This window comes from Mesoplodon mirus (assembly GCF_964341445.2).
Source record: "Mesoplodon mirus genome assembly, chromosome: 3".
NCBI classification, from domain to species: Eukaryota; Metazoa; Chordata; class Mammalia; order Artiodactyla; family Ziphiidae; genus Mesoplodon; species Mesoplodon mirus.
In genome coordinates, this window is record NC_138978.1 from 83088736 (window position 1) to 83101558 (window position 12823).

Genomic DNA, 12823 nt, shown 5'->3' on the forward strand with positions numbered 1-12823 from the left:
TCTCACAAAAATTTTAGAGGCGAAGCCCAAATGTTTCTAGTCTGGTATAAAAGTATTCAATGTGTAACAGTTATGGGTATTCTTAGAAACAGTTCTCAACCCTGCTTGCAAGTTTTCATTTATTTATTGCGTATGTAATGTATACAGAGATTATGCTACATTCTTTGAGGAATTGCCAAAGAAATAAAAAGCAAGGCTGTGTCTTTCAAGGAGCTTATTTATAATTTACTAGGGAATGTAAAACATAATCGCAGGAACTATGAGTACTATTCAAAGAAAACATCAATTTATGGTGTTCTCACCAAAATGTTTAACCTGGACCTCATCTTGAGAAAACAGGCAAATCCATATTGTAGAACATTCTCTAGAACAACTGTCCTGAACTCTTCTAAAGTGTCAATGTCATGACAACCAAAAAAAAGGGGTAGGGGGAGATGGACTAGAGGAGACTAAAGAGACATGAAAACCAAATGTAGTTTGTGACCCATGATTGGATCCTTGATCAAAAATGTCTGCTACTTCGATTCAGAAACAGATAAGTGTGCGTGTGCATAGAGAAAAAGGGGGAAAGAAGGAGATAAACAGAAGTGACAAAACGTTAACAGTTACCCTTGGTGAAGAGTGTACAGATGTTGACTACTATTCTTTCAACTTTTCCGTAGTTTAGGAATTTTTCAAAATTAAGGAGTTTGAGGAACAGTTAGAACAAGGAGATTTGAGAATATAAGGCATGAGAAGACTAAGTGATAAGAATGAGGTGGACTCAGTCATGAAAGTTATATTTTTGAGATACGGGCTTTACTCCATTAATAGACAGGAATTGGCAGGAGACAGGTAATCAGCTCTTCTAGTTGGAACATGAAGTTTACTCTGCTATCACAAAATATCTCTGTATTACAGAACATCTTGCCTTTAAAGTAACTATGCAAATAGGTGTAAGTGGCAGCATCTTTTATGATCTTTCTTAATTCTTTTCTGCTCTCACATATTTAGGTCTGATCATATTTAAGATCTTTCTAAGAAACTGGAAATATCCAGAATTTGCATTCTCTGTAGAACAGTGTAGTAATTTTTTTTTCTTTTTAATTTACTGTTAAACCAACTTCTGGTCATTTGCAGTAGCGCATATGGTTTGATATTAGTTGCAGATACTGACTTTTCAGAACAACACTTTAGATGAATGCTTCTCAACCTATAATGTGTATACTGAACACCAGTTAAAATACAGATTCCTATTCAGAAGGACTAAGATAAAGCCTGATATTCTGAATTTCTAAAAAGCTTCCTGTTAGTGCCAAAACTGATGCTTCTGGTCCTTGAACCAAAGTTTGAGTAGCAAAAATATAGAATAGGATTCTCAGTGAAGTGATGGGAAGATGCATATTATAATCTTCACAGGATGGTGAGTTACTTATCTTTAAATTCGTATTCCTACCTCCACAGGAAAATCCAAATTCCTTATCTAGGCCAACAGGTCCTTCTTAATCAAGCCCTTGTCCATTGTCCCTTGCTTCAACCTCTAATTTACTAGCCACACTGGCTTTTTGGTTCTCTGAATGCACCAAGCCTTTCCCGCTTCAAGGCCACTATACTCGTTTCCTCTTAGAACACACTTCTCCTGGCTTCTCACAATTGGCTTCGTGTTATCCATTTAAGGTTTCAGCTTAGTGACCTCTTCATAGCAAAACCTTACTTGGCCATCCTATATATTAAATACCTCTTCCAAGTTACTGTGTACCATCATTCTTTCAGTATCTTTCCTATTACTTATTGCTTTATTTGTTTACTGTCTTTTTCTCTATTATAACTTAAGCTCCTTAAGGGCAGGAACCTTGCCTTGTTCACCTTGTATCTCTGTGCTTAGAACCGTGCCTGAGACATAGTAGATACATAAATTTTTTGTTGAATGAATGAATGAACAAATGAACCCATTTAGATTCTGAAGGCAGTTCTTAGCTGAGCATGATGCCATGATGATAACTGCTGGCAGAGGTAGCCCCTCTGACTGATAGCAGTATGAGCATGAACTCTCCTTACCTCAGGTGATTTGGGACACATACACCCCCTCCCACAAAAAAAAAAAGTGATTGAACAACAGTTCTGAATTTTAGTGAAGACAGTATATTATGTTCTATTGCTGCTGAACCTTTCTTATATTTTATCCAACTAATACTCAGTTTTTCTCTTTGCATAGAAAACTTTCTGTCTAGTGTAGTCTCATAAAACTACCCACAGCTGTACAATGAATGTTTACTTTAAGTATATGCATGAGTAGGAGTTTGGTATGTATAATTACCCAAGTTAATAGTAGTGTTCACTCAATAGGTAGTAATTACAAAGATGGAATTTGGCCAGGATGTTTGGGATGACATTCCTACTTGTAGATAGTGAAAACAAGTTATTTTGTGATCACAGATAATCATAATGTTGAGATTAATCTCATTAAGAATATAAGTCTAGATATAGTGTTAGTGCGATGGTGCTTTCTCAGCTTTTCCTACAGCACTGGTTCAGGTCTGGTTCAACTAGCAAATAAATCACAACACCACTCCCTGCGTTGTTGCTTGTGTTTTCCCTAAAGGCATCTTGTGGTTACTTGCTAGCCTGACTCTGCTTGAGTTATAAAATCTGACAAAAATCACAGTTTAGAATCTGCTCCAGGCTAACCATAAAAACATCTCTTTTCCTGTACTATATCTAACTACTACTTCTGAAACATCTTCTTGATAGCCTTGTGCAATCAGAGTATGGAAATTCTCTTTGGATAAGGTCACTATGGTGACTTTATTTCTTTTCCCCAAGAGTTTTCAGTGTCTTCAGACTCAACCTCATTTGATACTATTAGCTTTGCTCCTTTTTGCCTCTCACTTTATCGTTCATTAGGGCCAATTATCCTAGTCAGTAAGAATCTATAAAATGAACTGAGTAAAAGCTTGCTCACCTGATCTGCATTTTCCCCTACTCCTCTCTATTCCAGAGCTTTATCTCAAGGCCTTGGGCAGAATGCTCCACTGTAGAGGAAAACCAGTAGAAAAACTGAGAGACAAGTGGTACAGAAGAGGCGAAAAGGCAGAAAATGACAGGGCAGGAACTGCAGCTAGACTGGTGAAAGGGAACAAGCGAAGATGAAGAGAGGAGGGCAGGGAAAACTATGGAGATAGTTTTATTAAACTATGTTTATTAAACATGGCTAAAAGGAGTAGTGGCTAAATTAATACTTTGAAAGGAAAATTTTAAAAAATACTATTCTTCAAAGGATTAATTAGATCGTTATGTCCTTGGAGATCACTTTTGAAGAGATTAGGATGGTGTAGAATTTCAGTTGTATGTAAATCACACTTCTAAATGCTCAGACCATTCTCCAGATTAGTGTGAACCACCACTTTAACCTTATTGACAGCATTTGTTTGCTTAGCACTTTTTTCTTTCCTGTGAAGGGAAGGTAAATCTCAGCTCAGCATCTTTTGATTTATTGCAAATTGTAAATCAGCCACAGCTTTATTAATGAGACTTTAACAGATTGCCTGAGTTAAATGTTGATGAGATGAAAGAAAAAAAATACATATACGTATATATTAAGTACGTAGCCTTCAGTATTCTCTTAGTTGGAGATTAGAGAAAGATTCTGTGGGCTTTGGAGACTTAGCAATAATATAGTGTAGAGAATTTAAAAGCAATAATAACCCACCTGAATTTATGTCAGAATTAATTTAGTAAAATAAAATTCAAAATCCTACAGAGGGGCTTCCCTGGTGGCGCAGTGGTTGAGAATCTGCCTGCCAATGCAGGGGACGTGGGTTCGAGCCGTGGTCTGGGAGGATCCCACATGCCGCGGAGCGGCTAGGCCCGTGAGCCACAACTACTGAGCCTGCGCATCTGGAGCCTGTGCTCTGCAACAAGAGAGTCCACGACAGTGAGAGGCCCACGCACCGTGATGAAGAGTGGCCCCCGCTTGCCACAACTAGAGATAGCCCTCGCACAGAAACGAAGACCCAACACAGCAAAAATTAATTAATTAATTAATTAACTCCTACCCCCAACATCTTCTTTAAAAAAAAAAAAAAAGTTAGAGCCTCCTGACTTTAAAAAAAAAAAAAAATGGTCCTACAGAGGCATTTAGACTGGATCTCTTAGTTTTGACCAGATGTGTTCAACCCCTGAGGTTACCCAAGACAATAAAAAGGCAAGAGTAAGTCAGCGGCCATTGTTGAAAAATGGTTATTCAGTATGAGCAATATGAGAGTAGTGAACAGGGTGGATTGGAAGTTGAGATTATAATGAATGTAATGAGGAAAATAAACAATTGAGAGAGATATATCAACAGAGCTTTGAGATCTTGGAGGTTGAGGAGTTTTGAATGACTGGATCTCAGGGGTTTCCTGAGCAGTGGATAAAGCCTGAAATTCTCAGTGTCCAAGTTTGTTGATCAGAATTATAGTACAAACGATATCTGTCTGCTCTTCTTTCAAATCCTTCTGGTTCCCCCCTCCCTTGTTTAAATTGGACAATAATAGATTAAAGAAATTAGCTAGTGGTATAGAAGGATGATTGGACCAAAATCTGAGGTATGTGGTTCTTGGGCTTCAGTTTCTTTATCTATAAAATAACAAGTACAGGATATCCTGGGCCCTTTCACCTCTAAAATGCTGATTCTATAAACAAGAGAGTTTGAGTTTGGTGACAGCAGTAGAAGATTCATGCCTTGTTCTGTTCTGTTCCCTGAGTCCACCTGGAGGCATAACCCTTTTACTTATTTTGTTACTTTTTATACTGTGTTTCTTGGCATGCTTTGGTTCTGATGTGCTTCAGGCATCACTGTGTGTGGGTAGATGAAGAAGACTGAGTAGCAGGGTCATTCTGCTCCCATCCCCCATTCTTTTTTATATATTGTGGTAGCTTATAAGATAATCTTTAAAAAATTGTTCTATTTCAGTATACTTTTTTCCATATCACAAAAGCAGTGACTATGAGAATATATCCTTGCTAAAGAGCTTCTGTAGACCTCAAGCCTCCTTTGCAGATGCTGCGGAAACAAGCTTCACGTTGATAAAACCAAGAGCTAGGTCCTGGGCCCACACACGCTAAAGTCTTGTTCCTTGGTGTGGCCCATTGACCTGGCCATCACGTGGAAACTTGTTAGAAGTCCAGAAACTTGGGCCCCACTCCAGACCTTCTGAATCAGAATCTGTGTTTTAACAAGAGTCCCACATGACTCATTTGCACGTTGAGTTTGGGAAGCCCGGCAGCAGTCCAGATCTCATCCAGCTTCCTGGGCTCTTCACCTCACATCGAAGGACACGTGGCAGATGAAGTGTGTCTTTAGGAGGATTTAGTTTGATCTTGACTGTTCTTTGGAAGGGTGGAGGAAAAAAGGATACTTGAAGTTTACACCTAAGTCTTTCATCACAGTGTACTATGATCCTCTAACATTTGGCTTATATAGCACAGTTTTGTCAGACTTCAATCTGGCATCTCCTTTCATTTCCCTCTTACACCATCACATCCATATTAAATCACCTTCTGGAAAATAGAGCTGAGTTGTAAGTATGTCTTAAGCACCGTTGAACCATCACCTACCATTCCTATTCTCTTTGCCTTCTATTTCTCCCTCATTTGGTGCTGAAATACTGAAACTGATTTTCATAGAATCAAAATCTTGTTTAATTTACCATTAAGTGAAAATTATAAGGATTTTTCATATTCAACATGTAAAATTTTTTAAGGATTCAGTTTATGGGTTATATAATTTTTTATTTTCTGTTTCTTTTTCACTTGTCACTTGATATTTTTATTCTATTTGATGCCTAACTTGAAGAAGAAATAAGAAAGAACCTGGGAATCTCAAATCACACATTTGTTTGGCTCTTCTGTTTTGGTGGGGAAAAACTGCAAATATCTGCAAAAATATAATTGTGTATTCTCTAATGCAAAATAATTTTGTTATCTACATCCAATTTTCAGATGTTAAGGATGTGTGTGTGTAAGATAATAACATAAGGTTCATTTCATTTCCCTTCTAAAAACTCTATTATTTTTCGTAGTATATGAGTTATTGATGCTTCCCCTGAAAAATAAATTCTACTTCCAGAATCTTCCATTTTTCCTTAGTTCACATCCTCCGATATAAGGTTGCTTCTGCACTGTTTCCCTTCTCTGTCCTTACCAATGGGCCTTATCCAGGAGGTAGCCATTATTCATGGCTATTAACTTATTGACTGACCTGGTAAGAAGTGCTCCAGAATATCTCCATGTGACTAACTCTATTCTAAAATGTAAATGAAAGATTGATAAATTGTCAAAAGTATGTGATTGACAGTCCTGTGTGTTAGAGGCTGAGGTCACAGCTTGCAGATGCTTTCAGTGCAGCAGGGGACACTGGGCCCCCAAACCCTCACCCATCCCCACCCTGTCTTTAGTCTCCAGAAGAGATTCTCAACCACCTACTGTTGATCATGCAGAGATTTTCTTATCAGAAATTTATACCATTTTTCTTTGAGAAATTATGTATCACTGCCTTGCAGCTGGTTTATAAAGTTCTGTATTAACCAGTTTTTAACATTTTTATAATATATTTACAGTTAAATAATTTTTATATTAACTAATCTTTTGTATACATTTCATTCCAATAGATTAAAATAGTAATATTTAGATATTTTTAAAATTTTATGTGTATCACACCCCTAATTTTATTAAGCTTTTTTATCAAGTTAATGATATCAGCTCAAGCTTATTATATCTGCTCTTAGCTCTTTAAAGTCTTCTGTTTTTCATCCTTTCTTTAGCCATTTGGATTAAGGATTAGTTGATATTTGTTATTTGTGAGTTATTAATAAATGAGAATTTTTATGAATAACAAGTCTCTGAGAAGAATACAGATTTGCATAGACTATCCCCATACTGAAGTGCTGCCTGCTTCAGCTTAGGTGTTGGTACCCACCCTCCCTTCCCTTCCCTTCCCTTCCCCTCCCCTCCCTTCCCCTCCCCTCCCTTCCCCTTCCCTCCCCTCCCTTCCCCTCCCCATATAAATGTACTCACTATACAGTGTCGTAAATGGTTGCCTTGTGCAGTTTTGTTTTCAGGATCCTCTTTCATTCTTTTCTGAGTGTGGTGATAGTAGCTTCTCTATGATGAATTAGCAATTACAGGTCACACTATGCTTTCCTTAGTTGAAGCCTGTATTTCAAGCTCTGTAATCGTCAGAGTGGTGTGATTGCTTTTGAATGTCTAAATGAAAAGTATTTTGCTATCACCAAACTTCATTTTCTTTAAATTGTACTTAAATAATGAGTATGTTCTCCTTTTTTAGGTGCGCTTTGTAAAGAATATAACTTCCTGGAAAGAGATGAAACCAGGGTTTTATCATGGGCACATTTCTTATTTGGATTTTGCAAAGTAAGTCATATCTAAAATGATACACGAAAGAATGCTTTGTACTATAGCAACCTAAAAAGGAATCAATTTATTAAATTATTATGATTTTGATATTAAAAAAACCTGGCTTGTGTTTGCTACTTTTAGATATGTAATTTAAATATACCTTCTAGTGTTTTACTGCCCTCTAGTGTTCATAAATTGATAATTGTCATATTAATTTTAGAAATTCAAGGTAGATTAAATTTAGGTAATGCCCGTTAAAGTTATTTATTATTATTATGTTTCTGCTTCCTGTACAGTCAAATGACACTATTTTAGGAGAGTCCCAAGTTTTAAGCTAGAGGCCAATCAGAGTATGACTTACCACGTCACTAACTGAGAACAGAGAAAGCAAAGGAGCCATTACTCAGTTATTGGTGCCCTAAAGTGTCTGCTTCTCAGCCAAGACACATTTCCCCTTGGGCTACCTTGTTTTAGCTTTTAAAATGAGATATATTCTAAGGAAACTTTTTTCTTTTCCTGAGTGAATGGCGTTTTTGGTTTTTTTTTAACATCTTTATTGGAGTATAATTGCTTTACAATGATGTGTTAGTTTCTGCTTTATAACAAAGTGAATCAGCTATACATATACATATATCCCCATACCTCCTCCCTCTTGCATCTCCCTCCCACTTTCCCTATCCCACCCCTCTAGGTGGTCACAAAGCACCAAGCTGATCTCCTTATGCTATGCAGCTGCTTCCTACTAGGTATCTATTTTACATTTGGTAGTGTATATATGTCCATGCCACTCTCTCACTTCATCCCAGCTTACTGTTCCCCCTCCCCGTGTCCTCAAGTCCATTTTCTAGGTCCTGTCCTGCCCCTAGTTTCTTCAGAACCATTTTTTTTTTTAGATTCCTTATATATGTGTTAGCATACAGTATTTATTTTTCTCTTTCTGACTTACTGTATGACAGTCAGACTAACTCTGTATGACAGTCTCCAGGTCCATCCACCTCACTACAAATAACTCAATTTTGTCTCTTTTTATGGCCAAGTAATATTCCATTGTATATATGTGCCACATCTTCTTTATCCATTCATCTGTCAGTGGACACTTAGGTTGCTTCCATGTCCTGGCTATTGTAAACAGAGCTGAAATGAACATTGTGGTACAATAATTTTTGAATTATGGTTTTCTCAGGGTATATGCCCAGTAGTGGGATTGCTGGTTTGTATGGTAGTCATATTTTTAGTTTTGTAAGTAACCTCCATACTGTTCTCCATAGTGGCTGTATCCATTTACATTCCCACCAACAGTGCAAGAGGGTTCCCTCTTCTCCACACCCTCTCCAGCATTTATTGTTTGCAGATGTTTTGATGATGGCCATTCTGACTGGTGTGAGGTGATACCTCATTGTAGTTTTGATTTGTATTTCTCTGATTAGTGATGTTGAGCATCCTTTCATGTGTTTGTTGGCAATCTGTACATCTTCTTTGGAGAAATGTCTATTTAGGTCTTCTGCCCATTTTTGGATTGGGTTGTTTGTTTTTTTGAAGTTGAGCTGCATGAGCTGTTTATAAATTTTGGAGATTAATCCTTTGTCAGTTGCTTCATTTGCAAATATTTTCTCCCATTCTTAGGGTTGTCCTTTCGTCTTGTTTATGGTTTCCTTTGCTGTGCAAAAGCTTTTATGTTTCATTAGGTCCCGTTTGTTTATTTTTATTGTTATTTCCATTACTCTAGGAGGTGGGTCAAAAAGGATCTTGCTGTGATTTATGTAATAAAGTGTTCTGTGTTTTCCTCTAAGAGTTTTATAGTGCCTGGCCTGACATTTAGGTCTTTATCCATTTTGAGTTTATTTTTGTATATGGTGTTAGGGAGTGTTCTAATTTCATTCTTTTACATGTAGCTGTCCAGTTTTCCCAGCACCACTTATTGAAGAGGCTGTCTTTTCTCCATTGTATACTCTTGACTCCTTTATCAAAGATAAAGTGCCCATATGTGCGTGGGTTCATCTCTGGGCTTTCTATCCTGTTTCATTGATCTATATTTCTGTTTGGGTACCAGTACCATACTGTCTTGATTACTATAGCTTTGTAGTATAGTCTGAAGTCAGGGAATCTGCTTCCTCCAGCTACATTTTTCTTTCTCAAGATTGCTTTGGCTATTTGGGGTCTTTTGTGTTTCCACACAAATTGTGAAATTTTTTGTTCTAGTTCTGTGAAAAATGCCAGTGGTAGTTTGATAGGGATTGCAGTGAATCTGTAGATTGTTTTGGGTAGTATAGTCATTTTCACAATGTTAATTCTTCCAATCCAAGAACATGGTATATCTCTCCATCTGTTTGTGTCATCTTCAATTTCTTTCATCAGTGTCTTATAGTTTTCTGCATACAGGTAGTTTGTCTCCTTAGGTAGGTTTATTCCTAGGTATTTTATTCTTTTTGTTGCAATGGCAAATGGGAGTGCTTCCTTAATTTCTGTTTCAGATTTTTCATCATTAGTGTATAGGAATGCAAGCGATTTCTGTGCATTAATTTTGTATTCCGCTACTTTACCAAATTCATTGATTAGCTCTAGTAGTTTTCTAGTAGCATCTTTACGATTCTCTATGTATAGTGTCATGTCATCAGCAAACAGTGACAGTTTTACTTCTTCTTTTCCAATTTGGATTCCTTTTATTTCGTTTTCTTCTCTGATTGTTGTGGCTAAAACTTCCAAAACTATGTTGAATAATAGTGGTGAGAGTGGACACCGTTGTCTTGTTCCTGATCTTAGAGGAAATGCTTTCAGTTTTTCACCATTGAGAATGATGTTGGCTGTGGGTTTGTCATATATGGCCTTTATTATGTTGAGGTAAATTCCCTCTATGCCTACTTTCTGGAGGGTTTTTATCATAAATGGGTGTTGAATTTTGTCCAAAGCTTTTTCTGCATCTATTGAGATGATCATATGGTTTTTATTCTTCAATTTGTTAATACGGTGTATCACATTGATTGATTTTCATATATTGAAGAGTCCTTGCATTCTTGGGATAAACCCCACTTGATCATGGTGTAGGATCCTTTTAAGGTGCTGTTGGATTCTGTTTGCTAGTATTTTGTTGAGGATTTTTGCATCCCTGTTCATCAGTGATATTGGCCTGTAGTTTTCTGTTTTTGTGACATCTTTGTCTGGTTTTGGTCAGGGTGATGGTGGCCTTGTAGAATGAGTTTGGGAGTGTTCCTCCTTCTGCTATATTTTGGAAGAGTTTGAGGAGGATAGGTGTTAGGCCTTCTCTAAATGTTTGATAGAATTCGCCTGTGAAGCCATCTGGTCCTGGGCTTTTGTTTGTTGGAAGATTTTTAATCATAGTCTCAATTTCAGTGCTTGTGATTGGTCTGTTTAAATGTTCTATTTCTTCCTGGTTCAGTCTCGGAAGGTTGTGCTTTTCTAAGAATTTGTCTGTTTCTTCCAGGTTGTCCATTTTATTGGCATATAGTTGCTTGTAGTAATCTCTCATGATCCTTTGTATTTCTACAGTGTCAGTTGTACTTCTCCCTTTTCATTTCTAATTCTCTTGATTTGAATCTTCTCCTTTTTTTTCTCGATGGGTCTGGCTAATGGTTTATCAATTTTGTTTATCTTCTCAAAGAACCAGGTTTTAGTTTTATTGATCTTTGTTATTGTTTCCTTCATTTTTTTTTCATTTATTTCTGCTCTGATCTTTATGATTTCTTTCTTTCTGCTAACTTTGGGGGTTTTTTGTTCTTCTTTCTATAATTGCTTTAGGTGTAAGTTTAGGTTGTTTGCGATGTTTCTTGTTTCTTGAGGTAGGATTGTATTGCTATAAACTTCCCTCTTAGAACTGCTTTTGCTGCATCCCATAGGTTTGGGGTCATTGTGTTTTCATTGTCATTTGTTTCTAAGTATTTTTTGATTTCCTTAAAGGCACTTTTTTTTTAAGTGAATTTCCTTTATAGTGATTTGCCTGAATCTGGACATAACTAACTCTCATTTTCCATGTTTTTGGGGAGGCATGGGATCAAGTTATTCCTATCATAATTCTATGAAGAAAAGTTCATAAAACAGGCTTACATACAGTATCCAAGCACTATGGGGCTCCCCCTAGAGTCTGTGCCGCATTAAGTACTAATCAGAAAATTGGTCAAAAGGAATATTTTGTAAACATATGTGGCTTGGTGAATCCATTTAAACGTTTTATGTAACACATTGAGTATCATTATAGGAAAACCTCAAATGCAGATCTTTTCCCTAAGAAAACTCTGCACTAACTTCAGAAACATTAAAAATAGATTTTTAAATTATTTAAGCTTAGACATGTTTGCTCAGTCATTGCATTAGCAGTCATGACTTCAAAGTAATACATCCTCATGTATTCGTCAACTTGAATGAGCATTCTGTGTAAAATCCAAAAATTTAATTGATATCCCACTGTCATTTTAACTTCTCAATTTTGAAAAGGACTTGAATGAAATATTACTGATTCACATTGATAATAAATCCGAACTTTTTTGAAGAGCCCATAATTAAAAGGAATCTCCCAAATATTACATACATAGAACAATATATTCTTATTGCTAGTTTCTTCCACAGCACTCAACATCTTACAGTAAAGTGGTTGCTTTAAAGTTAGATATACATTTTTCTTTAAATAATTCATACAGCAATATTGAAAACATTTTATAGGCAGCTTTAAAATAAACTAATTATTTTTTTTTACAGAGGCATTGGACCAATTTCATAAACTTCATTCATATGCATATTTTCCCTCAGGGCTGCATTATCCTTCAATTGAATGTTTGTTACCTTTTCACCTAAATGATTTATTTTTTCCACACACAGCTTGGTTTCTCATACTTGAGGTTTTCATTATTAAAATAATATATTGAGTGCTTTTGCTTTGGGCAAAAGTCTTATACTTAGAATGAAGCTCTGGTGTATGCTAGGGTTTTTGCAGTTAAAAAAATATAAAGGTTCTTGGAAAGATTAATCTCATTTTTTAAATATTAACATGAACATTTAAGGGTTTGAATATTTTCCTAATGTGTTTGATTTTATTGGAAGCAATATGTATTGTGAAAAACTTTAATAGACCTTTACAAGATGTTAAACAAATACCTTAAAAAAATCAACAGGCGGAAATGTATTTTGATGTATATAGTCACAAACTATTTTAGATGTAACTGCTATCTTTTAAAATAATTTTTAGTTTGTCATACTCACCACGAATGAGTAAGGAAGAGGAAAGGAACATCACTTTACCAATGTTTTAAATATTTTATTCTTTAAAATATATCCTTGACTGGTGTAGTACTTTGTGGAGTCCATTAAAATACTTGCCGTCAAATTTGATGAAAGAGATATTTAGTCACATAGCTTTTCAATTGCCTTAGCAGAAACACTAAAGAGAGTACAAACTCAGGATACCCCAGGAAACCCAGGCAGTAAGATAAAGTATTAA

The 12823-nt window shown here is 36.2% G+C and overlaps 1 protein-coding gene across 3 annotated transcripts in view; it reads left to right on the top strand.

The window, feature by feature from the left end:
- HS2ST1 (heparan sulfate 2-O-sulfotransferase 1) overlaps positions 1-12823 on the top strand; it is a 191773-nt gene that overhangs the window by 154429 nt on the left and 24521 nt on the right. For all 3 annotated transcript variants that reach the window (XM_082615932.1, XM_082615934.1, XM_082615933.1), the window contains exon 3: positions 7307-7392. In XM_082615932.1, coding sequence (XP_082472058.1) covers positions 7307-7392 — 86 coding nt within the window. The remainder of the gene's footprint in view (positions 1-7306; positions 7393-12823) is intronic.